This window comes from Macaca fascicularis, chromosome 8 (genome assembly GCF_037993035.2).
Source record: "Macaca fascicularis isolate 582-1 chromosome 8, T2T-MFA8v1.1".
Taxonomy (NCBI): domain Eukaryota; kingdom Metazoa; phylum Chordata; class Mammalia; order Primates; family Cercopithecidae; genus Macaca; species Macaca fascicularis.
This window is the reverse complement of record NC_088382.1, coordinates 150,597,547-150,622,248: the sequence shown is the minus strand read 5'-3', so window position 1 is coordinate 150,622,248 and position 24,702 is coordinate 150,597,547. Positions and strand designations below refer to the sequence as shown.

General features: G+C 44.8%; 2 protein-coding genes across 51 annotated transcripts in view; one reads left to right on the top strand and one right to left on the bottom strand.

Moving 5' to 3' along the window:
* Positions 1-1,082: 1,082 nt before the first annotated feature.
* On the bottom strand, positions 1,083-5,716 carry LOC141407496 (uncharacterized). The gene is made up of 5 exons (XM_073999934.1): positions 5,674-5,716; positions 4,528-4,624; positions 4,154-4,426; positions 3,488-4,000; positions 1,083-2,005 (listed from the first exon to the last, which is right to left on the bottom strand). Exons 1-5 carry the CDS (start codon positions 5,714-5,716, stop codon positions 1,954-1,956), a joined length of 978 nt encoding a protein of 325 aa, XP_073856035.1. The 3' UTR covers positions 1,083-1,953.
* PTK2 (protein tyrosine kinase 2) overlaps positions 3,674-24,702 on the top strand; it is a 356,961-nt gene continuing 335,932 nt past the window's right edge. For all 50 annotated transcript variants that reach the window (XM_073999554.1, XM_073999553.1, XM_073999548.1 and 47 more), the window contains exon 1: positions 3,674-3,818. The gene's annotated coding sequence lies outside the window, so the exon portion shown is untranslated. The remainder of the gene's footprint in view (positions 3,819-24,702) is intronic.

Below are 24,702 nucleotides of genomic sequence, written 5' to 3'. Positions count from 1 at the left end.
CTTTGCAGTTGGACAGATGCAGCCTTGAGTTCCAGCCCTGCTATCTGACTCATTGCTGCTGCTGCTGCCTTTTTTTTTTTTTTTTTTTCTGAGCAGTAGTTCTCAGTAGTTCTCTTTTCTTTCTTTTTTTTTTTTTTTGAGATGGAGTCTTGCTTCTTTGCCCAGGCTGGAGTGCAACGGGCCAACCTCAGCTCACTGCAACCTCTGCCTCCCTGGTTCAAGCAATTCTCCTGCCTCAGCCTCCCAAGTAGCTGGGATTACAGGCATGTGCCACCATGCCCAGCTAATTTTTGTATTTTTAGTAGAGACAGGGTTTCACTGTGGTTAGCCAGGCTGGTATCGAACTCCTGACCTCAAGTAATCTGCCCGCCTTGGCCTCCCAAAGTGCTGGGATTATAGGCGTGAGCCACTGCGCCTGGCCATCTGAGCAGTAGTTTTCAAATTTATAAAACGGAGGTGCTGATAATAGCGTCTACATCACAGGGTTGCTATGAGGTCTAGAGACAGTGTATACAGGTTCTGACCCACAGAGACTGAGAGAAGTCAGCCTTCCTTGACTCTGTGCTCTGGTGGTCCTTTGAATACCCCCTCCATCATCATGCAAATTATTAGTAATCCATAAAGCAATGCTATAGTCAATCAATAACACCTATATATGCTAAGCACCCTGCTGTTTTATGAGAATGGTTTGTTTCCTCTACAACCTAATTTTTTTTTTTTTTTGAGATGGAGTCTCGCTCTGTCGCCCAGTATGGAGTGTAGTGGCACCATCTCCGCTCACTGCAAGCTCCGCCTCCTGGGTTCACACCATTCTCCTGCCTCAGCCTCCTGAGTAGCCGGGACTACAGATGCCCACCACCACACCTGGCAAATTTTTTTGTACTTTTAGTAGAGACGGGGTTTTCCTGTGTTAGCCAGGATGGTCTCGATCTCCTGAGCTCACGATCCACCCGCCCTGGCCTCCCAAAGTGCTGCAATTACAGGCGTGAGCCACCACGCCTGGCCTCTCTACAACCTAATTTTAATGTACATCCTTTAGAGTCTCCATTTTACAGATGAGAAATTGAGGCTCAGAGACATTATACAACCTTCATAGGTTTATTGGTGAATGGTTAAACTTGAGCCTGGGTCTGTGCCAATGTTCATCTTACTCCTCAGCCTGAGTTCTTAGACACCACAAAGTATGCCCAAGAGGTAAGAAAAGCCACTGTTTCCTAGGTTTGTCCCTTTTCCCGTTTGTATCTCTGTCTGCCCTTCTCCTTTGCATCACTTCTTCCCACCCTTTTCTGATTTTCTTCTTTTATTCAGCATAATAATAATCAAAGCTGCCCTTCAAGAACGTCAGTTTCAAATGTATCGTGGCAGAGTCCAGGAAACAATATTGTGTAACACACTACCTTAAAACCTAAAGGCTTAAAACCACATGTATTTTATTGGCTCACAATTCCGTGGTTTGGCGATTTGGGCTGGGTTCAGCTGGGCAGTTCTTCCATCAGTCTCTCCAGGTCTTATGTAGCTGCAGTGGGCTGAATGCTTCACAGGGGCTGGGAGGTCTAGCACAGCTCACTCACATGTCTGGAGGTGGCAGCTTGCTGGCCAGGGTGCTCAGTTCTCTTCCACACGGCCTCCTCATGAGGCTAGCTTGGGCTGAAGAGGGGGAAAGTGAAAGCAGCATGGCTTCTTGAGGCCTAGGCTTGGAATTTGTACAGTGTCACTTGTGACACATCCTATTGGTCAAAGCAAGTTACAAGATCCATCCACATTCAAGGGGTGAATAAATTCCACCTCTTCTTGGGAAAAGTGTCAAATAATTGATGGCCATTTTTAGTCTACCATGCTAAGTGCAGCCCCTTCCCCCAAAGTTATCCTTAATGCAGTCCCTTTGTGCCTCCACTCTCTTCTTTTAATTCCCATGCTCTTCTTATCCTTGTAATAATAAGCTCTCACTTCACATCACCCAAAGCTTCGTTCATTCACTGGACAAATACTTATTGTGTGCCAGGACCTATTAGTGAACAAAACAAAGCCCTTGCTCTAATGAATCTAAGATTCTAGTGGAGAGACAGACAATCAAGAAATAAACAAGAACACAGTGTTGGGCCATGGTGAACAATAGGTGCTTTGGAGAACAACAGAACAGACTAAGTGTGGACTGTGTGTGAGAGGATGGCAGGGCAATGGGTGGTTCCTATTATATACAGAGTGGTCGGCTGGTATCAATGAGGTGACATAAAAGCAGGGTCTTGAACGAAGTGAGGAGCAAGAAGTTCCAGACGGAGCAAACAGCACGCACAGAGGCCTGAGGCTGGCATGGAGAGGCAATTCCTTACAAGTTTATATGTAGTAAAAAGTAACAAAACCCAGAAAAACACCAACCTTAATACATCTCATTAAAGAACAAAAAAACCCAAAACATTTAAATATGGTAAAATCTTGATAAGCAAAAGCTTTTTTACTTGATTTTTACTTGATTTATAGCTCCTAATGTCACCTCTCTGGGCTTCAGGGTGTTCACCTTTCAAAAAGGCCTCCCGTGCCTGTCTGTCCTGCCTCCTGGCTTGCGGTTAGCATCAAAATGACACCATAAAAATGAAAGTTGCAGCCTTGAGGGTTCTTCTGGTTTCATTTCCGACCGCAAGGTTGCCAGAGTGACTTTTTTTTTTAAGTAACACAAATCAGTTATCACTTCCTGCTTAAAGCCCTCCAAAGGCTCTCTGTTGCCTAAAGTATAAACTCTAGGCACCTAAGCAAGGCCCCGCGCAGCCGTCTGCATTTTTCAATCCCTCCAACCTCGCCTTTTGCTATTTCCCCCACCCCACCTACGGCACGTTCCAGTCATAACCAACCAGCTCCTCGCTGACAAACTGGCTCACACCACGGAAGCCCGGGTGGGTGTCGGGGCGAGCCTTCCCTCCTTCGCCTGGAGGAGTCCGGCTCAGGTCTGTAGGCCTCAGGAGGGACTGCGGGGCTCGTTCCCTGCTGGCGTTCATTTAGGTAACCTGTTTACCTCCAGTGGACTTCTAAGTCCCTTTCATGATTTTTCATCTTCCAAAATCAAATCATGGCCCAGCCCAACTTAGCTATAATGCCATGAAAAGAATCTCTGAGCCTCAGTTTCCTTATCTGCAAAAAGGGCCCAGGAACCGCTCGTTAGGGTCGGTGTGGTGCCTGGAGAGTGCACTGCAAGGCCCGGGGTCCGCAGCGGGTGCCCAACTCTGGGGGCGGGGCGGCAGGGCAGCTCAGGAGGGAGGTTCTCCAGAGGGGACCCCTTAGGGATTTGGGGGCAGGGAAGGGGACAGGCAGGGCTTTCCCGAAGTCCGTCTAATCCCGCTGGCTGAGAGCGCGGCAGGTGGGACCCCAGGATGTCCGCTCGGCGGGGCGACCCCGGCCACCCCCGAGACCAGGGCTTTCCCCGTCCGGCCGCCACGCCCGCGCGCGGCCTCCAGCCACCCCGAAACTCCGGCCTGGTCACCACAGAGCAAATTACCGGAGCGGAGCCTGACAGCGCGCTGGGCATGCGCGGGCAGCGGCGCGCATGCCCAGTCCCCTCGAGAGGCGGAAACTTCTGACGGAGACGGGGCCGGGCGTGCGCTGCCGAGGGAGGGCGCGCGCCTCAGCCGGCTGCCGCGCACGCGCGCGGGCCCGCGCCGACGCAGCACGGCCCCGAGGGCGCGAGCCCGCGCCGCCGCAGCCGCCGCCGCCGGGCCGGGACCGCTGTGCGCCCGCGGCGTGAGGCGTGGGAGGTAGCGCGGTTGCCGTCGCCCGGCGCCGCCCCGTCGTCGTCTGCCTTAGCCTCACGGCGCCCAGCCGCGATCCGAGTGAGTGCGGGGCGCGGGGTGCGGGGCGCGGGGCGCGGGCCGGGGGCTGGGCGGGCTTCTTCGGTGCAGCGGTCGTGGGCTGGGCCGCGGCCCTGAGGGCGGAGGGGCAGAGCGGGGCCGCCCAGCCAGTCCCGGGGCGGATGCAGCGGAGACCGGCCCCTCCCGCGCCCCCGGTCCCGGTTCTGGGAGGAGGGGAGGCCGGTGACCGTGAGGAGGTTGGGGCGCCCGCGGAGGCCGAGAGGCTCCGAGAGGCTCAGAGGCTTAAGGAGGTCAGGGGGCGCGCGCTGGGAGGCGGGAGCTTGGGGCGCTGGGTGGTCGGGAGGCTTGGGGAAAACTGGGCGGCTGAGGGACATGGGGAGGCGGGGGCTCGAGGAGGTCGGGGATTCCGGGGGCGCGCGGGGAGGCCAAGAGGTTCGGGGAAGACAGAAAGGCTGCGGGACGTGGGGAGTCCGGGGGACGTGAGGAGGATGGGGGGGCGACTTTCGAAAAGGCCGGACTTGCGGAGAGGCCGAGGGGCCTGAGGAAGAGGAGGCGGCCGGGGCTCGGGGGGCGCGCAGGGCTGCCAGAGGCGGAGGACGGACCGGCCTCCGCCGGAGCGGACCCAATGCCTGAAAAACAAAAGGGGAGAGGCAGGAGGAGGAAGAGGGAAATCGCGGGGACGCCGGCAGGGTTCTGCCGGACGCGAGAGGGAGGCTCGCGACGGCCCGACCGGGCTCCGGGCGCGGCCCCGCGAGCAGCCAAGGGTGGGCTCCGAGCGGCCTGCCGGTGCCGGAGCTCCAAGCCCGCCGTGTGCCGGAACGCAAACCCTCAAGTTTGATAGAGCCCCGTGGGTTTCTTGGCGGGAGCCCTGGAGCCCTCACTGGAGTCCTCACTGGAGTCTTTGTGCCTCCCAAGTTTCCTCCTCTTCTCCGCCCCCAGCCCCCGACTCTGCCGCGGTGGCTTAGGCGCAACTGTTAGCCGAATTTCTGTCTGGGTTCCTTGTGTAGCGGCATCCTGTTCTTTCTTAGAAGGTGGTGTGTGTGTGTGTGTGTGTGTGAATTGGTTTCATTTAATTGCAGGATTTTGTAGCTAAAATCAGTGAGGGTAAAGTTTTTTTTTTTCCCCCCCCGAGTCATTTCAACAGTGTCTCATTCTTGTATAGTTAGCCTGCAGCTGGGATTTTGGCAATGAGACTAAGATAATAGTAATATTGTAGTAATTATGGGAACTGGTTATACATTCAAGCTGAAAGCTGAAGGCAGTGCAAGAGTTTGGAGATTTGTATTTATTTAAGACTTAACCATCGCTGGGATTTTTACTTAGAATATAAACGTTTTCATGGCCGGAAAAACAGACCACTACTATATGAAATGAAATACCAGAGCCTCAACCTTAAATTTTATTTGGGAAACGGGTAATGAAAATGATGTCTTCGAGAGTTGAGCACTCTGTCCCATGTTTGAAAACTTCTGAACAGTCGGATGCAAGCACACGGATGTAGTTAAAAGACACATAAAAGTAAATAGCATTCAACGTATTTTTGTTGGGGTACAGTATAGGTAATATTTTCATGCAGTTATACTAGTCAGTTAATTGGAAAAGCCCTATGACATTCAAACAAGGAACATTTTAAGGATGTTTTTGTCCCAGTATCTTTGTGTTTTGTATTTGTGGTTGTCCTTGGAGGGGAAAAATAGGCTGAACCTACCATCACTTTGAACCTTCTTGTTTATTAAAGTGCAGAGACATCAAAGTCAATATTATAACGTTTTCCTTTAAAAAATTTCAGGTCACTATCAAATAATCTAGTTTAATAATGAACACAGGCAAAGATTATTTAAAACACATGTTTCCTTTTAAGGGAGCCCACAATCACCTAAGCCTTCAGTGTAGACGCTGATTAGGAGGACACATAACATCATTAAGTGGTGGTGCATCAAGAAGCAAGTCATTGGGTAAATAAAGACATGGAAATCAAAACTCCGTGTTTACGATTTGGGGCAAAGAATACTGGGGCAAACTCTGAGAGGAGACGGGACCTAAAAAGCCTTATTCTTTGAGGCTGGAAGCCCACTGAAAGTGAATAATGTTAGATTAGGAGTGAAGTTCCATGAATCCAGCAGTGAAATTGTGAGGAGGCAGTGAGGATCATTAAAACGTTTTATACTAAAATGTTTTTTGAAAAGCACCATGTTTCTTGATGGAAATTACATAACTTACTCTCTCAGTCCTCAAAACCATGTTCTCCAGCTAGTCAGATGTGTGTTCTTTTAGGGAGTTGGAGAAATTGTCTAAGAAAATCCTATTGTTAAAGCTACCCTCCTTAAAAAAAAAAAAGATTGGGTCCTGTAGAGGAAATTATTTATATTGTATTCTATAATGTAAAAAATAATTTTGAAAACTGTCCTTTCCTGAACGTTGATTTGAGTTAGAAAGGTAGGATCTTAGTTCATATCTCTAAAGGTTATGGAAACCTTTTTCCCTTTGTATTTTGTGATGTCTTAATTTTTAGAAAATAATTAAAATTATCTTAAGAGTTACAAAAGATGCATTTCAAAGTGTTAATATAAAATTTTAGTTTTTAAATTTAACATTTTCAGTTTAGGTATTCTAAACTGATGTTGATTTAGACCTCGATCAATTCTTGTTTTAAATTTCAGTAACATTAAAAGTTATACTATTTTTATCATATTTGAAGTGAATTTTTCTTTTTTGCTAGTGAAAAACATCTGAGAAAAGTTTAGTTCCTGTAGTACAGGCATATCTTGGTTTGTTTCTAGACCACTGCAATAAAATGAGTCACACACATTGATTTCCCAGTGCATATAAAACTTTTGTTTACACTATATTGTAGTAAGTGTGCAGTAACATGTCTAAAAAAGCAATGTACAGTTCTTTTTTTTGAGACAAGGTCTTGTTCTGTCACCCAGGCTGGAGTGCAGTGGTGCAGTCATAGCTCAATGCAACGTGGACCTCCTGGGCTCAAGTGATCCTCCCACCTCAGCCTCCTGAGTAGCTGGCACTATACGTGCACACCACTACTCCCAGCTGATTTTTACATTTTTTGTAGAGATGGGGTCTCCCTATGTTGCACAAGTTGGTCTTGAACTCCTGGGCTCAAGTGATCCTCCTACCTCGGCCTCCCAAAGTGCTGGGATTGCAGGCGTGAGTCACTGTGCCCAGCTAATGTACATGACCTACTTAAATACTATCGGTCATCTGAGCCTTCAGCAAATCATCATCTTTTTGCTGGTGGATGGTCTTCCCTCAATGGTGATGGCTGCTGACAAATCAGGGTGGTGGTTGCTGGAGACTGAAATGTCTGGCAGTTTCTTAAGATAACAATTAGGTTTGCCACATCAATTGACTCTTCCTTTCATTAAAGATTTCTCCGGAGTATGTGATGCTATTTGAAAGCATTTTATCCACAGCAGAACTTCTTTCAAAATTGAACTCAGTACTCCCAAACACTGCCATTGCTTTATCAATAAGTGTATGCAATATTCTAGATCCTTTGTTGTCATTTCAACAGTGTTCACAGTATCTTCACCAGGGGTAGATTCCATTTCAGGAAACCACTTTCTTTCCTCATCCCTAAGAAGGAACTCCTTATCCGTTCAAGTTTTATTATGAGATTGCAGCAATTCAGTCACATCTTCAGGTTCCACTTCTAATTCTAGTTCTCTTGCTGTTTCTACCATATTTGCATTTACTTTCTCTACCGAAAACGCGAATCCCTCAGAGTTATCCATGACAGTTGGAAGCAAGGTCTTCCAAACTCCTGTTCATAATGCTATTTTCACCTCCTCCCATGTATCACGAATGTTAATGGCATCTAGAATGGTGAATCCTTTCCAGGATGTTTTCGATGTACTTACCCAGATCCATCAGAGGAATCACTATCTATGGCAGCTCTACCGTTATGAAACATATTTCTTTTAAGACTTAAAAGTCAAAGTGACTTCCTAATCTATGGGCTGCAGAATGGATGTGGTGTTAACAAGCATGAAAACCTCATTCCTCTCCTTGTCCATCTCTCTCAGAGCTCTTGGGCAACAGGTACTTTGCCAATGAACCGTAATATTTTGATAGGAATTTTTCTGAGCAGTAGATCTCAACAGTGGGCTTAAAATATTCAGTAAACCATGCTGTAAACAGATGTGCTGTCATCCAGGCTTTGTTATTCCATTTGTAGCGCAGAGGCAGAGTAGAATTAACATTGTTCTTAAGGACCCTGGGATTTTCAGAATGGGAAGCTAACATTGGCTTTAACTTGAAATCACCAGCTGCCTTAGCCCCTAACGAGAGTCAGCCTGTCCTCTGAAGCTTTAAAGCCAGACATTGGCTTCATCTCTCTGGCTATGAAAGTCTTAGATGGCATCTTCCAATAGAAGGTGGTTTCTTTCTTCATTTAAAATGTGTTGTTTAGTGTAGCCACCTTCATCAGTGATCTTAGCTAGATCTTCTAGATAACTTGCTGCAGATTCTCCACCAGCACTTGCTGCTTCATCTTGCAATTTTATGCTGTGGAGATGGCTTTTTTCCTTCAACCTCATGAACCAACCTCTGCTAGCTTCCAGCTTTTCTTCTGTAGCTTCCGCATGTCAATTTACAGAATTGAATAGGAACTTTCTCTGAATTAGGCTTTGGGTCAAGGGAATGTTATGGCTGGCTTGATCTATCTGGACCACTAAAACTTTCTCTATACCAACAATAAGGCTGTTTTCTTCACCTTTAAAAAAAAATTTTTTTTTTGAGACACAGTCTCACTCTGTCACCCAGACTGGACTGCAGTGCAGTGGCGTGATCTTGGCTCACTGCAGCCTCCGCCTCACGGGTTGAAGTGACTCTGGGGTCTCAGCCTCCTGAGTAGCTGGGATTACAGGTGTGAACCACTGCGCCTGGCCAGGGCTGTTTTACACTCTTGTCATTTGTGTGTTCACTGAAGTACCACTTTTAATTCCCTTCAATAACTTTTCCTTTGCATTCACAACTTGGCTGTTTGGCACAAGAGGCCTCACTTTTGGCCTATCTTGTTTATTTTATGTTATTTATTTATTTATTTATTTTTATTTGTTTTGAGACAGAGTCTTGCTCTGTCCCCCAGGCTGGAGTGCAGTGGTGCGATCTTGGCTCACTGCAACCTCTGCCTCCTGAGTAGCTGGGACTACAGGCATGCACCACCATGGCCGGCTATTTTTTTTTTCTTTGTTTTTTTAGTAGAGACGGGGTTTCGCCGTGTTGCCCAGGCCATTCTCGAACTCCTGAGCTCAGGCAATCTGCCTGCCTTGTCCTCCCAAAGTGCTAGGATTACAGGCATCACCGCTGCACCCGGCCCTATCTTGACTTTTGACATTTCTTCTCACTAAGCTTAATAATTTCTAGCTTTTGATTTAAAGTGAGATAGGTGGGACTCTTCCTTTCACTTGAACACTTTGAAGCTGTTATAGAGTTCCTTTTTTTTTTTTTTTTTTTTTTTTTAAAGACAGGGTCTTGCTCTGTTGCCAGGTTAGAGTGCAGTGGTGTGATCTCGGCTCACTGTAGCTTCTGCCTTCCAGGTTCAAGCGATTCGCCTGCCTCAGCCTCTGGAGTAGCTGGGACTACAGGCATGTGCTGCCACGCCTGGCTAATTTTTTGTGTTTTTAGTTGAGGCAGGCTTTCATCATCATGTTGGCCAGGATGGTCTTGATCTCCTGATCTTGTGGTCCACCTGCCTCGGCCTCCCAAAGTGCTGGGATTATAGGAGTGAGCCACGTGCCCGGCCTTTTTTTTTTTTTTTTTTTGAGACGGAGTTACTCTTGTTGCCCAGGATGGAGTGCAATGGCGAGATCTCAGCTCACCACAACTTTTGCCTCCTGGTTCAAGCGATTCTCCTGACTCAGCCTCCTGAGTAACTGGGATTACAGGCATGTACCACCACACCAGGCTAATTTTGTATTTTTAGGAGAGATGGGGTTTCTCCACATTGGTCAGGTTGGTCTTGAACTCTCGACCTCCCATGATCCTCCCGCCTTGGCCCGTTATAGAGTTGCTAATTGTTCTAATTGCAGTATTCTTGTATCTCAGGGAATAGCAGGCCACAGGAGAGGGAGGAGAGCAGAAGAGACAGGCCAAGTAAGTGGAATAGTGGAAATGCACATGTTTATAGAGTAAATGTGGATCTCATGTGGGTACAGGTCATGGTCCCCTCAAAACAACTACAGTAGTAAGATCGAAGACCACTGATCATAGGCCAGGTGCAGTGGCTCACACCTGTAATCCAGTGTTTTGGGAGGATTGCTTGAGGCTGGGAGTTCAAGATCAGCCTGGGCAACAGTGAGACCCTGCCTCTAAAAATAAAAAGAGATCACTGTTTACAGATCACCATAACAGATGTAATAATAAAGTTTGAAATATTGTGAGAATTACCAAAATGTAGCACAGAGACACAAAGTGAGCACATGCTGTTGAATAAATGGCGCTGATAGACTTGCTCGATGCAGGGTTGCTGCAAATCTTAAGTTTGTAAAAACTTTTTAGTAAATGCTGTTAATTATAGCCTGATTTGCGCAAATACTCTAATGAAACGGTTTGTAGACAAAAGAAGGAAGTTGATGTTTTTGCCTTAGTGGCACTCTCCTCCCCCTTAGCAGTTGGAAGCCTCAGAAAAACACTAGTAGCATCACTACAAAGTTTACATGTTTTTAAGAACATGAAAGTATTTCCTTACAATCCTTAATTGAATTTTATTTAATTGAAATCTACCTAAATCTTACTGATATACATTTTTTTTTTTTACTATAAATTCATTTTTTTTCAGAAACAGATAAATGACAAAAATCATACATTTGGGTGGGGTGTGGTAGCTTACACCTGTAATCCCAGCACTTTGGGGAGCCGAGGTGGACAGATCGCTTGAGCCCAGAAGTTTGTGACCAGCCTGGGCAACATGGCACAACTTGGTCTCTACAAGAGATGCAAAAATTAGATGAGTGTGGTGGCGTGTGCCTGTAGTCCCAGCTACTTGGGAAACTGAGGTGGGAGGATCACTTGAGTCTGGGAGGTCGAGGCTTCAGTGAGCTGAGATTGCACCATTGCACTCCAGCCTGGGCGACATAGTGAGACTCTGTCTCAAAAAAAAAAAAAAAAAAAAAGAGTCACGTTTGTGGGTTATGTGTGCCTAGGGTCTCTTTTTTGCCCTCATATTCCTTATTAAAATTCCTGCATTTTGGGATTGGATTCTGCTGTGAACTGTAGGTGCTTGTTGTGTCTATGTCTCTCTTGACCAAAACACTCTATGTTTGTCTTTGCTGGTCCGATGAAAGAGCTTAGCAGTTTTATGTGTTACATATTTTGTAGTGAAATGTGTGTTGTCTTGTGAGAATGTAAGCTCCACGAGGGCATAAACTTTGTTTTATACATGATTGAATCACCAGTGTCTTACACAGTAATATTTATTGACTGAGTAAATGAAAGAACGCAGGTGTATTAATGATTATTGGAGAACTGTTACTTGCGTCAGTCAGGTGTCTACTATTTTGTTTGCCCTGGTAAAGAACCTCACTTAAAGATTACATAGGGGTAAGGCACGGTGGTGCATGCCTGTAATTCCAGCACTTTGGGAGGCAGAGGCCAGCCGCTCACCTGAGCTCAGACTCACATAGGACTTGATACCAGGGAAGAACTTGGGGTTATCTTTTTTACCTTTGTCTACCGTATTTTAAATTACTACTATCAGACTTGGGCCAGGAAAAAAATACTGCTCTGCTCTTTCATAATTTTGAAACTTTTTTTTCTGGAAATCGATCTTGTAGGAATTGATTTGGACTCATCCTAAGTTCTGAAGACATAGTAAGTTGTTTGAGGTGACACAAAATGATGGAAGTTTTGATTACTTGTCCAGAAGCTCTAATGTATCTTTTGCTAATCAACTGGATTAATTGGATGCTTTACAAAGGTTTAACATTATGCCCCTAAACCATTTAAAAGAACAAACATCTTCCTAATATTGAAGTGTGTGAATTATGCACTGTGCCGCTCATCCTTGACCTTGTTCAGAGTCTTTTGCTGCTGTGTTCTGTTGAGATAAAACATTTTGAAAGTGACAGTTCAAAATACATTCACTCCGGTAATGGAAGTCAACATTTGGGTACAGAATCTGTCCCTGAGATTTTGCAGTTTGCCTTTCAGTGAGTTCCTCTATAGTCTTGCTATAGTGTGAGGGGGTAACTCATTCACACTGTTCATGCACACATTCCAGTAAGCTCCAGGGGCTTTCAGTGGTTTTCAGAGTAGTGACAGCATTTGTAGCATCACTGTCATCTAGAAACTTGCTAGAAATGCAAGTGCTGAGGCCCCACCTCTGGCCTCTTGAATCAAACGCTAAGGGTGGTGTTCAGCACGCTTTTTTATTTTGTTTTGTTTTTGAGACGAATTCTCTCTCTGTGCCGCAGGCTGGAGTGCAGTGGCGCGATCTCAGCTCACTGCAACCTCTACTTCTAGGGTTCAAGCAATTCTCCTGCCTCTGCCTTCTGAGTAACTGGGACTGCGGGAGTATGCCACCACGCCCAGCTAATTTTTTTTTTTTTCCCGAGATGAAGTCTCACTCTGTTGCCCAGGCTGGAGGGCAGTGGTGCAATCTTGGCTCACTGCAACCTCTGCCTCTCGGGTTCAAGCAATTCTCCTGCCTCAGCCTCCTGAGTAGCTGGGATTACGGGCGCACACCACCACACTAGGCTAATTTTTATATTTTTAGTAGAGATGGTGTTTCACCATGTTGGCCAGGCTGGTCTCAAACTCTTGACCTCAGGTGATCTGCCCGCCTCTGCCTCCCAAAGTGCTGAGACTACAGGCATGAGCCCCTGTGCATGGCCTATTTTGTTTCATTTTAAATTTTTTTTGCTTTTCTTTGAGACTGGGTCTTGCTGGAGTGTAGTGGCGTGATCACCGCTCACTGCTGCTTCGACCTCCCAGGTTCAGGTGATCCTCCTGAGTAGCTGGGACTACAGGTGCATGCCACTACGCCTAGCTAATTTTTGCATATTTTGTAGAGACCATGTTACCATGTTACCAGGGCTGGTCTTGAACTCCTGGGCTCGAGCAGTCCTCCTGCTTTGGCCTTCTGAAGTATTGGGGTTACAGGCATGAGCCACCATGCCTGGCTTCGCAAGCTTTGTAAACTTGCTGTCTTGGTGCTTTGATGCATGTTAACGTTTGTGAACCGCTGCTTTAGGATATTTTGAAAGAAATGCAAGTCATAGGAGGCAAAAATTAGTCTTAATTTGAGGTATGTGTATGGTATCTTCTTGGCCACTTAGATTTGCTAAGGAGATTGCCCTCACTTCAGGAATCTAAATGTGTTTTTTAGGATTTTCAGAATCTTGGGAAGATCTCACAACTGCTTTTGTTAAGATTTTGAATGTTTTATGCTGAGACTGATTAATTATTTTAAATCTTGGTTTGGAATTTGAATGAACAATTTTACATTGAAATAGCAGTTTGTATGGCTCCTGGACTTGTGGCTTTTGGCAAATGTCAGTAGAGTGTGTGTACATGTTGGTGCTTAAGGCATAAGCTCCCTGGTGGTTTTGTTTTGGTGCTAAAAAATTGGCTAACATATAATAGAGTCAGGGTGATTGCCAAGACTTGGGGTAATTAATGAAGCTGTATTATGTGAATTGATTTTTATTCCTGGTATTGAATTATTGCCTAAATTTAATACATTCTTTTGCCTTTTGCCCTTTTCTCCTAAGAAAAGCTTAAATAAAAATTAAGCAGTCCACAACGATGAAGTTGGTGATGTCCCTTAAATCTGTTATATCTTATGCAGAATTAGACACATAACTTGGCAGACAGAATGTTGTGAGCTCAGAGATGAGGCTTCTGTATTATCTGTTAGGTATCTTTGAGTCCCACACAGCTTGATCATAATACCATTATAGGTGGTCAGTAAATAATGTAAGGAATGAAAAAGAGTCTCCCATCTATTCTGTGGATTTTCAGCGTGTTGATAGTTGAGGAATTTAGATACATGAAAGCCTTGTAAAGCATTTCAGAAAAGATCAAATGTCTGAAGGGAGTCAATTAGAAAGGCTAAAATGACTTTGTTGTATAGTCTGTGTTGTAAAGGGTATTGAAGTATATGAAAGTTAACAAGTTAGAGAAGAAAAGTAGGGATGAGCAAAATTAATGTAATCTAAAAACAACGAGAAGGATATTTCCACATGAATTTCCTACTATGATCTTTCAACTGTGCAGCTCAATGAAAGCAAAAATAATAGAAATGAGATGGTGGGAAAATTGACCTGGAACAATTTCTTCTTGAAACAATTTGTTGGCCTGGCATGTTGACTCACGCCGGTAACCCCAGCACTTTGGGAGGCCAGGGCAGGAGGATCACTTGAGCCCAGGAGTTTGAGACTAGCCTGGTCAACATGGTGAAATCTTGTCTCTCCCAAAGAATATGATAATAATAATTAGCCAGGTATGGTGGTGCATGCCTATAGTCCCAGCTGTTTAGGAGGATGAGGTGGGAGGATTGCTTGTGCCCAGGAGGTCAGGTCTACAGTGAGCCATGATCACACCACTGCACTCCAACCTGGGTGACAGAGGGAGACCCTGTCTCAAAAAAAAAAAAAAAAAAAAAATTGGTCAAGGAGAGTGAAACTTATAACTTATAGTCAGTTATATTCTGCGATGACCATTGTACTTTTAAGAGTGCCTGGCCTGTAGTAGCTTTTCAGGAAATGTTAGTAAATAAATGATTCTTGTGTTGCTTGTCACTAAAAGGTTAGGCTCCAATCATTGACCATTTTCTCAGCACAGTTTCCTCTTCTCTGCTTTTATAACCCGTCTCCCTTTTGCACCCCTTTTGGTGGTTTCTGTAGTGTATCACCTTGTGGTTTTAAATAGCTTTTTTCTGATCATGATGAGGTTGCACTTTTTTTTTTTTTTGAGACAGAGTTTTGCTTTTGTTGCCCAGGCTGGAGTGCACTGGTGCAATGTTGGCCTACCGCAACCTCTGCCTCCTGGGTTCAAGCGATTCTCCTGCCTTAGCCTCCCGAGTAGCTGGGATTATGGGCATGCACCATCATATGCAGCTAATTTTGTATTTTTAATAGAGATGAAGTTTCTCTATGTTGGTCAGGTTGGTCTTGAACTCCCAACCTTAGGTGATCTGCCCGCCTCAGCCTCCTGAAGTGCTTGGATTACAGGTGTGAGCCACCGTGCCTGGCCGAGATTGCACTTTCTAAAATAAATTTGCAGGCCATTTGGATTTACTGTTTTGCCAAGTGCCTGTATTTTTCTATTAGGTCTTCTGTTTTTTTTTTTTTTTTTTTTAATTCATTAATTTGTAGCCTCTGTATATATTCAGAATCCAAGTCCTTTGTTGGTTTATACATCTTGCCACTATCTCCTACTTTGTGGCATGCGGTTTCACTGACTCTCAGTAGTTTTTGTTTGTTTGTTTGTTTGTTTCTTTGAGATAGGGTCTTGCTTTGTTTCCCAGGCTGGTGTGCAGTGGTGCAGTCATAGCTCACTGCCAACTCCAACTCTTGGGCTCAAGTAGTCCTTCTCCCTCAGCCTCCTGAGTAGCTGGGAATACGCATATATCACCCTGCTTGCTAATTTTTTAAATTTTTTTTTTTTTTTAAGAGATAGGGTTTTCCTATGTTGTCCAGGCTAGTCTCAAACTCCTGAGCTCAACCAGTCCTCCCGCCTTCACTTGCCAAAGTATTGGGATTACAAATGTGAGCCACTGTGCAGAGCCTCAATGGTGTTTTTTTTGATAGAAGTTAAGTTTAATATAGTCCAGTTTATCAGTCTTTTCCTTTATAGTTCCTACTTTTTTTTTTTTTTTTTGAGACGGAGTCTGGCTCTGTCGCCCAGGCTGGAGTGCAGTGGCTGGATCTCAGCTCACTGCAAGCTCCGCCTCCCGGGTTTGCGCCATTCTCCTGCCTCAGCCTCCCGAGTAGCTGGGACTACAGGCGCCCGCCACCTCGCCCGGCTATTTTTTTGTATTTTTTAGTAGAGACGGGGTTTCACTGTGTTAGCCAGGATGGTCTCGATCTCCTGACCTCGTGTTCCGCCTGTCTCGGCCTCCCAAAGTGCTGGGATTACAGGCTTGAGCCACCGCGCCCGGCCAGTTCCTACTTTTTTTTGTCTTCCCCTACCCTGAGACTGTGAACTAATTCCTCTGTTATTTTCTAAATGTTTAATAATTTTGCATTTCATCTTTATAATTCACTTGGGATTGATTTTGGTGTATAGTATAAGGAAGGGATTAAATCAATTTCATTTTAGTATGTGTACATCTAGTTATCCCAACACCATTTATTGAAAAGAGTATCTTTTTCCCTGCTTCTGCAATGCCACTTTTGTTGTAAATCACTTGTCCATATACGTGTGTGTCTTTTTTTTTTTGAGACGGAGTCTCGCTATGTCTCCCAGGTTGGATTGCAGTGGCGCGATCTCGGCTCTGCCTCCCGGGTTCACGCCCTTCTCCTGCCTCAGCCTCCCGAACAGCTGGGACTACGGGCGCCCACCACCACGCCCTGCTATTTTTTGTATTTTCAGTAGAGGCGGAGTTTTACTGTGTTAGCCAGGAGAGTCTCGATCTCCTGACCTTGTGATCTGCCTGACTTGGTCCGAAAGTGCTGGGATTACAGGCGTGAGCTACTGTGCCTGGCCATGTGTGTGTCTTTTAGACTCTTGTGTTTTTGGATTCTTTGATTCCACAAACACTAAGCTGTCTAAATTATTTTAGCTTTATAATAAGTCTTATCGCGTTGTGGAACCCTTCCTACTTGGCTCTTCTTCAAGAGTACCTTGGCTGTTCTTGACATTTTGCAGATCGATACATGTTTTAGAATTACTTGTCAACTTCTAAAATAATTCTTCCAGATGTTGTTTGGGATTACATTGACGGTCTACATCTATTTGTGGAGAATTGGATTGTTACAGATCTCTGAATATTTTTGTACAAGGCTTTGTATGGGTGTAGACTTTTGTATCTCTTGGGAATGGTTGGACTAGGACTGGAATGGCTGTATCATATGGTAGGTGTATGTTTAACTTTTTTTTTTTTTTTTTTGGAGACAGGGTCTCACTCTGTTTTCCAGGCTGGAGTGCAGTGGTGTAGTCATGGCTCACTGCAGCCTCAGCCTCCCAGGCTCAAGTGATCCTCTGACCTCAGTCACTGGAGTAGCTGGAACTACAGGCACTCACCATCACACATGGCTAATTAAGAAAAAATTTTTGTAGAGACGAGATCTAGTCGTGTTTCGCAGGCTGGTGTCAAACTCCCGTGTTCAAGCAATCCTCCTGTCTTGGCATTCTAAACTGCTGGGGTTATAGGAGTGAGCCACATCACCTGGCCTGTTGAAATTCTTAAAGTGCCAAACTCTCTTCTAGAGTTGTACCATTTTGCATTCCCACCAGCAGTGGATGAGAGTTCTGGTTGCTCTACATCAACACTTGATATTGTCAGTCTTGTACATTGTAGCCATTTTAATTCGTTGTGTAATGGAATTTCATTGTGGTTTTAATTTGCGTTTCCCAAATGACTGATAGTGTTGAGCATCTTCTTGTATGGTTATTTGCCATCCGTAGATCTCTGAAGAAGTGTTTAAATCTTTTGTGCATTTTAAAGTTGTTAGTTGGGCACTGTGGCTCACGCCTATAATCCCAGCACTTTTGGGAGGCAAAGGCGGGTGGATCACTTGAGGTCAAGAGTTGGAGACCAGCCTGGCCAACATGACGAAACCTCATCTCTACTAAAAATACAAAAATTAGCTGGGCATGGTGGCGGACGCTTGTAATCCCAGCTACTCAGGAGGCTGAGACAGGAGAATTGCTTGAACCTGGGTGGTGGAGGTTGCAATCAGCCAAGATCCCACCACTGCACTCCAGCCTGGGCGACAGAGTGAGACTCTATCTTAGAAAATTGAAAAAAAAAAAAAAAAAAAAAAAAGACTTTTTTTCCTCCATTTTTTTTGGGTTTTGAGGGTTCTCTATATATTCTGGATACAAATTGTTTATCAGATACATACTATACTTTTCTCCCAGGTTATGGGTGGCTTTTTCATTTTCTTAACAGTGCCTTGAAAAGCATAAGTTATACATTTTGATACTGTCCCATTTATGAGTTTGTTGCTTTATGGGTTGTGTTTTTGTGTATGTGGTTACATTTAAGAGTTGCTTAATCCTAGACCACAAAGGTTTTTCTGATTTTTTTTCTCCTAGAGGTTTTAGATTTTACATTTAGGTTTATGATTTAATTTTTGTTTATGGTATAAGATTTGGATGCAGATGATTTGTAGGATTCTTTTGAGGCCTGGAATGAAGGTCGCTTCCTCCAGAGAACACTTGTTTTTGTGTCAGCCAGTCTGGGATCTCCTTAAACTAAATTCAAGGCTTGAGATTGTTTGGACCCCTCATAGATCTAGTTCTGCTGGATAGTTGGTTCATTACCGGTTTATTCTCTGGAGGTGTGTAGCCTTTTGGGTTCTTGCTTATTGTAGTAGGGTTTTGGGTTATATGCTTTGGAGGACCCAGTCTTTTATTCCTGTCTCCCCTCTCTGCACTGTCATAAAAATGAAAGTTGAGACTTTTCAGAATTAGCAAGTGCCCTGAGGGCAGAGGTGGTTTCTGTGCTTATCTCTTTGGCTTCCTGGTTTCCCTTTAATTTTTGCCTGTTATTTCTTGTCTTGTCAGATTCTGGTTGCTTTTAAGATTAGAAAAATAGTCTGTCCATATTTTCTTTTAGTCTTTTTCAGGAGGAGTGTTGGACCAAATGACATTGCCTGAAATTAAGAAGCCAAGACACGTTTTTTTTATTTCACTCCAGAGTCTAGACCTGAACCTGATGTCTGATATGGTAACCACTAGCTACAAATGGCCAATTAAATTGAAATTAATTACAGTTAAGCAAAGTTGAAAGGCCCATTCCTCAGTTATGCTAGTCCCACTTCAAGTGCTCATTAGCCATATGTGGCTAGTGGCTACCACATTGGGCAGCGCTGGTATAGAACATTTTCATCATTGCAGAAAGTTCTAGTGGATAGATATGGCTCAACTATGAAAACCTCATCAGGGACTTGCACTGGTATGTGGATCTGCATTTGAAAACCGCTAATGTGGGTATCCTTGCTGTTTGAAGTTTGAATTTTTTGGAATCTATGTAGCTAGACAGATGATTGCGCTCTTTTAATAGACTTCTGTGAAATCTATCCCTAAGGTACAATGTAAATTCTTAGACTGGTTTAGGTGGTGAAATTTGAATCTGTGGCACACTGAGTAGATAACTATTAAGTATTGATATTTTAACTTACAAATATCTGTCAGTTTTAACTGAGAAATTTTGTGAAAGCATTTATTATATGTTGATCTGTGTCTTAGACCCAGTGTCTCCCACTGCACCTGCCCTGCCGTCCCTGCCCATAGGCAGTCATAGTGCTGTGCAAAGTTGCAGGGCACTATGGGGTTCTGGCAGGGGTGTCATAGCACCCACTCTTGAGAGAACAATAGGAATTAGCCAAGTGGAGAGGGGAAGGATGGGGGAAAAGGTTCTAGGGAGAAGAAAGCATGGGCAAAAGCCTGGATGTTGGTGAGAACCATGTGGAGATTGGTTTGAAGCATCTTAAATTTGATTTCTAGTATCAAGAGAGGTAGCTGAAACCACAGATTTAAAAAAATGTCATGAGGCCGGGCACAGTGACTCAATGCCTATAATTCCAGCACTTCAGGAGGCCTGGGCAGGAGGATCAGTTGAGTGCAGGAGTTTGAGACTACCCTGGGGAACATTGTGAGACCTTGTCCCTACAGAAATTTAACAAAATTAGTTGAGCATAGCGGTGCATGCCTGTAGTCCCAGGTACTCAGGAGGCTGAGGTGGGAGGATTACTTGAGCCCAGGAGGTTGAGGCAGCAGTGAATTATGATCATGCCATTGCACTCCAGCCTGAGTGACAGACTGAAACCCCCATCTCACAAAAATAAAAAAATAAAAAAAAGAAGATATAAAAGGAAAAGCTACGTCAGGCTATTCTGTCCATTCACACAGTATTTCCTATTAACTGGTAATGTAATGTTGTTATGGTTGTATTGGGATCTCTTGTTCTAGCTCACAGAGTACCAATCTTTTGAGTATGTGTCCACAGTTGTTAGGGTCAGAGGACATGCCTGAGGTAGTCCCAGCTGTCCCTTTCTGCCAACTTAACCGTGTACTAGATTCATGCCTGGTAGTTCCTGGGCACATTTCAAGGAACTCCGGGGATGTTGAGTGGAGTCATTGCCTTATTGTCTATTACTCTAGAAGGAGGAAGGGTTCAGGTAAGTCAGTAAGTTAAGCTGTGGTTTAGGCTCTGTACAAGAGCCTAAACCAACCAACGAACCTTCCTTCCTCCCTCCCTCCCTCCCTCCCTCCCTCCCCCCCTTCCCCCCTTCCCTCCCTCCCTTCCCCCCTTCCCTCCCTCCCTCCCTTCCCCCCTTCCCTCCCTCCCTCCCTTCCCCCCTTCCCTCCCTCCCTCCCTTCCCCCCTTCCCTCCCTCCCTCCCTCCTTCCTTCACTTCCCTCCCTCTAGGAGAGTGATGAACCAGCCTTCTTGTACTGGAGGAATACACCATCCATCTTCATAAAGACTGGCAGGCACATGTACAAGTTCACCAGTTATAATGCTTTTCTTACACATTAAATTAGAGAAGTAGGTGTTTGTACTGGGGCTTCAACAAGGACTTGGAAAACTTTAAGATAATACAACTATATAGTATTCCTTTAGGTGAATGTCTTTTTACTTTCTCAGATCATTGATGAAAGCCTTAGCAAAGTTTTTTTTGAAACAGAGTCTCACCCTGTTGCCCAGGCTGAAGTGCAGCAGTGGTGTGATGTCAGCTCACTGCAACCTCCAACTCCTGGGTTCAAGTGATTCTTCTGTCTCAGCCTCCCGAGTAGCTGGGATTACAGGCACCTGCCACCATGCGTGGCTCATTTTTGCATTTTTAGTAGAGACAGGGTTTCGCTCTGTTGGCCAGGCTGGTCTCGAACTCCTGACCTCAGGTGATCTGCCTGCCTTGGCCTCCCAGAATGCTGGGATTGCAGGCGTGAGCCACTGTGCCCGGCCTAGATTTTAAAATAAGCATCTGTTTGTTTGTTTTTTTAGTTGCCACTAGTAAGGATGATGGAAAACTATATTTTGTACTAAGGATTTTGAAAGATAGAATTCTTTCAAATGAGAATTCTGTGACTTTTCTGTTAAATGAGTATTTAATAACTAAAATTAAAATACAAAGCTTCAATTTGAAAGCCTTGTGGAAGTTTTCAAACATATACAGAAACAATGTTGTAGTGAATTCCCTGTTTATTCATTACCACTTTCAACCATCGTCATTATTTAATAAGTATTGTTAACTTCTTAAAGGTACTGGTTCATACTTAAAAGTTGTGAAGGCACTTGCTTTTGAAAATGTATGCTGGCCGGGTGCGGTGGCTCACGCCTGTAATCCCAGCACTTTGGGAGGCTGAGGCGGGCAGATCACGAGGTCAGGAGATCGAGACCATCCTGGCTAACACAGTGAAACCCCGTCTCTACTAAAAATGCAAAAAATTAGCTGGGCGTGGTGGCGGGTTCCTGTAGTCCCAGCTACTCAGGAGGCTGAGACAGGAGAATGGCGTGAACCTGGGAGGTGGAGCCTGCAGTGAGCTGAGATCCGGCTACTGCACTCCAGCCTGGGCGACAGGGCGAGACTCCGCCTCAGAAAGAAAAAAAAAAAAGAAAACATATGCTAACATTGGACAACTCTTGGTAAAATGTGACATAATTCATGATGCATTTCTTTAAAGAAGATAAGGAAGGAATTGAATATAGCTCTGCAGCTTTTCTAAGGTTCTTCTGTGAGTGGGTGATGCAGCTGACTGTCCTGTATCTATCTTTTTTTTTTTTTGTTTTTGAGATTGACTCTTGCTTTGTCGCCCAGGCTGGAGTGCAGTGGCGCGATCTCGGCTCACCGCAACCTCCTCCTCCCGGGTTCAAGCGATTCTCTTGCCTCAGTCTCCTGAGTAGCTGGAATTACAGGCACCAGCCACCATGTCTGGCTAATTTCTGTATTTTTAGTAGAGACGGGATTTCACCATGTTGCTCAGGCTGGTCTCGAACTCTTGACCTTGTGATCCACCTGCGTTGGCCTCCCAAAGTGTTGGGATTACAGGTGTGAGCCTCTGCGCCCGGCCCCCATATCTATCTTAATGATCCAGTGCATATCTGTCTTAATGATCCAATGTGTATCTTAATGATCCAGTGAGCTAAGCAAGGCAGTGGGGACTCTCCACAGACTTGGAGCCTTTAGTTGGAAGGTTCTTTTCTTAAAACTGTACTTGAGTCAAAATAAACTGTAGCTTGCTGTGCTTTGCTATATTGGTTTAATGTTCCTGATAGCAGTACCTGTCTGTTTTTAACTGAGTCATTTTTTTTTGTTGTTTATTTATTTTTTTTAACTGAGTTGGTGGTGAAGCATGGAGCTTTAATAGAGCAAGATTTATCAAAATATGCTAGTCTTTTTCCAAAAATGATTAAACTGAAGAGATACAAAATAATATGTGTAAAATATAAGGTAGAGATGAAGAATGCTCTGAGCTCTGAGAACCTGGAGGAAGGACACCCAAGTCAGCCTTGGTTAAGTCCCTAATTATGCCCTAGGTCAGGGGCCAGCAAACTTTCTTTGTGAAGGGCTAGACAGTAAACATGCTAGGTTTTGTGGGCCACCTGTGACGTCTCACAAGTACTCAGCTCTGTTGTACAGTGCTACAGCATCCATGGGCTGTATGTAAAGGAATAAGCTGGCTGTGTCTAGTAAAACTGTATTTCTAGACACTGAAATTGGAATTTTCTATAATTTTCACATGCTATGAAACATTATTGTTTTAATTTCTTTAACCATATACAATGTAAAAACCATTTTTAGCTCACAGGTTGTACAAAAACAAGTGGAGCCACATTGGCCTGTGGGTCATAGTTTGCTGTTCTCGTGTAGAGGGTGATAACAAAGCAAACTCCTAGGTACCTCCTGCCCAGCTTCAACAGTGGGATTTTCCCATGCCCTTGAAAGGCCCACGTGTGTTCCCTGATCACATCCCCTTCCCTCCTGCCCCACAGGTTCTGTCCTATCCCACTCCCACCCCTCACACTGGTGCCACTCTGTAAGTGAAGCCTTATGTCACCCCTCCTGAAGACATCCTCCCTCGCTGCGCTCAGTACCTCGTTTCTCTTCAAGCCCTTTTCACCATCTGTTACTGTTTGTATTTTACTTTCTAGTTTCTTTCTCTCTTGGCAGTGACATAAAGTCTATAAGGGCAAATGTTTCTCTGTTCCCTGTTGAATCCCTGACATTTAAAACAGTGGTCATTGAATGATACTTTTTTTTACCATTTCTTTTTCTTTTCTTTTTTTTTTTTTTTTTTCCAGAGCAGGAGTGGAAGTTTATTGAAAAGTTTTAGAGACTGGGTGCGGTGGCTCATGCCTATGATCCCAGCACTTTGGGAGGCCAAGGTGGGCAGATCACAAGGTCAAGAGTTTGAGACCAGCCTGGCCAACATAGTGAAACCCCATCTATACTAAAGATACAAAAAAAAAAAAAAAATTAGCTGGCGGCGGTGGTGGGTGCCTATAATCCTGGCTACCCGGGAGGCAGAGGCAGGAGAATCGCTTGAACCTGGGAGGCGGAGATTGCAGTGAGCCGAGATCACGCCACTGTACACCAACCTGGGTGACAGTGTGAGACTCCATCTCAAAAAAAAAAAAAAAAGCTTTAGAGCTGGAAAGAGGAAAAGTAGACTTGGAAGACTCCCAAGCAGGCGACTTGAAGGACAAATACCTGTTTTTACCATTTATTCACGTTTTGTCTGTTTTGAACTTTATTTTATTTATTTATTTATTTTTTTGAGACGGAGTCTCGCTCTGTCACACAGGCTGGAGTGCAGTGGCACGATCTCGGCTCCCTGCAACCTCTGCCTCCCGGATTCACGCCATTCTCCCGCCTCCCGAGTAGCTGGGACTACAGGCGCCCGCCACCACGCCCGGCTAATTTTTTATATTTTTAGTAGAGACAGAGTTTCACCGTGTTAGCCAGGATGGTGTTGATCCTGACCTCATGATCTGCCTGCCTGGTCTCCCAAAGTGCTGGGAGCCACTGCACCCAGCCAAACTTTATACTAAGGGTATCATGCTATATGTCTTTATATGACTTGATTTTCTTTTTTCCTCCCATCTAGTACTCTGATTTTAAAACTTGGGTGCTGTATGTTAGTTTTCATTCATTTTCACTGTTGTGTAATCTGGCCTACAATTGATGGGCGTTTGGATTGTTTGCAGTCTCTTAGTAGTGCAAATACTGCCACACATGTGAACACTCTTGTTGCTCATAGACATGGATGTGCATGGTCTATGTATCTAGGAGTGTGATTGCTGGGTTATAGGGCTGACCAGTCTTCAACCTGGCTAGTTAGCCAAATTGCTTCCCAAAGTAGTTATACCAATTTATATCACCACTAATATAATGGCTCCTTGTATTAGTTTGTTTTCACGCTACTGATAAAGGCATATCTGAGACTGGGTAATTTAGAAAGGAAAGAGATTTAATTGACTTATATTCCACATGGCTGGGGAGGCCCCACAATCATGGTAGAAGGCAAGGAGGAGCAAAGTCACATCGTACATGGATGGCAGCAGTCAAGAGAGCTTGTATAAGGGAACTCCCCCTTTTAAAACCATCAGATCTCTTGAAACTTACTCACTATCACGAGAACATCATGGGAAAGAGCCCGCCTTATGATTCAGTTACCTCCCACCGGTCCCTGCCACAAACATAGGAATTGTGGGAGCTACAATTCAAGATGAGATTTGGGTGGGGACACAGCCAAACCGTATCACTCCTGTT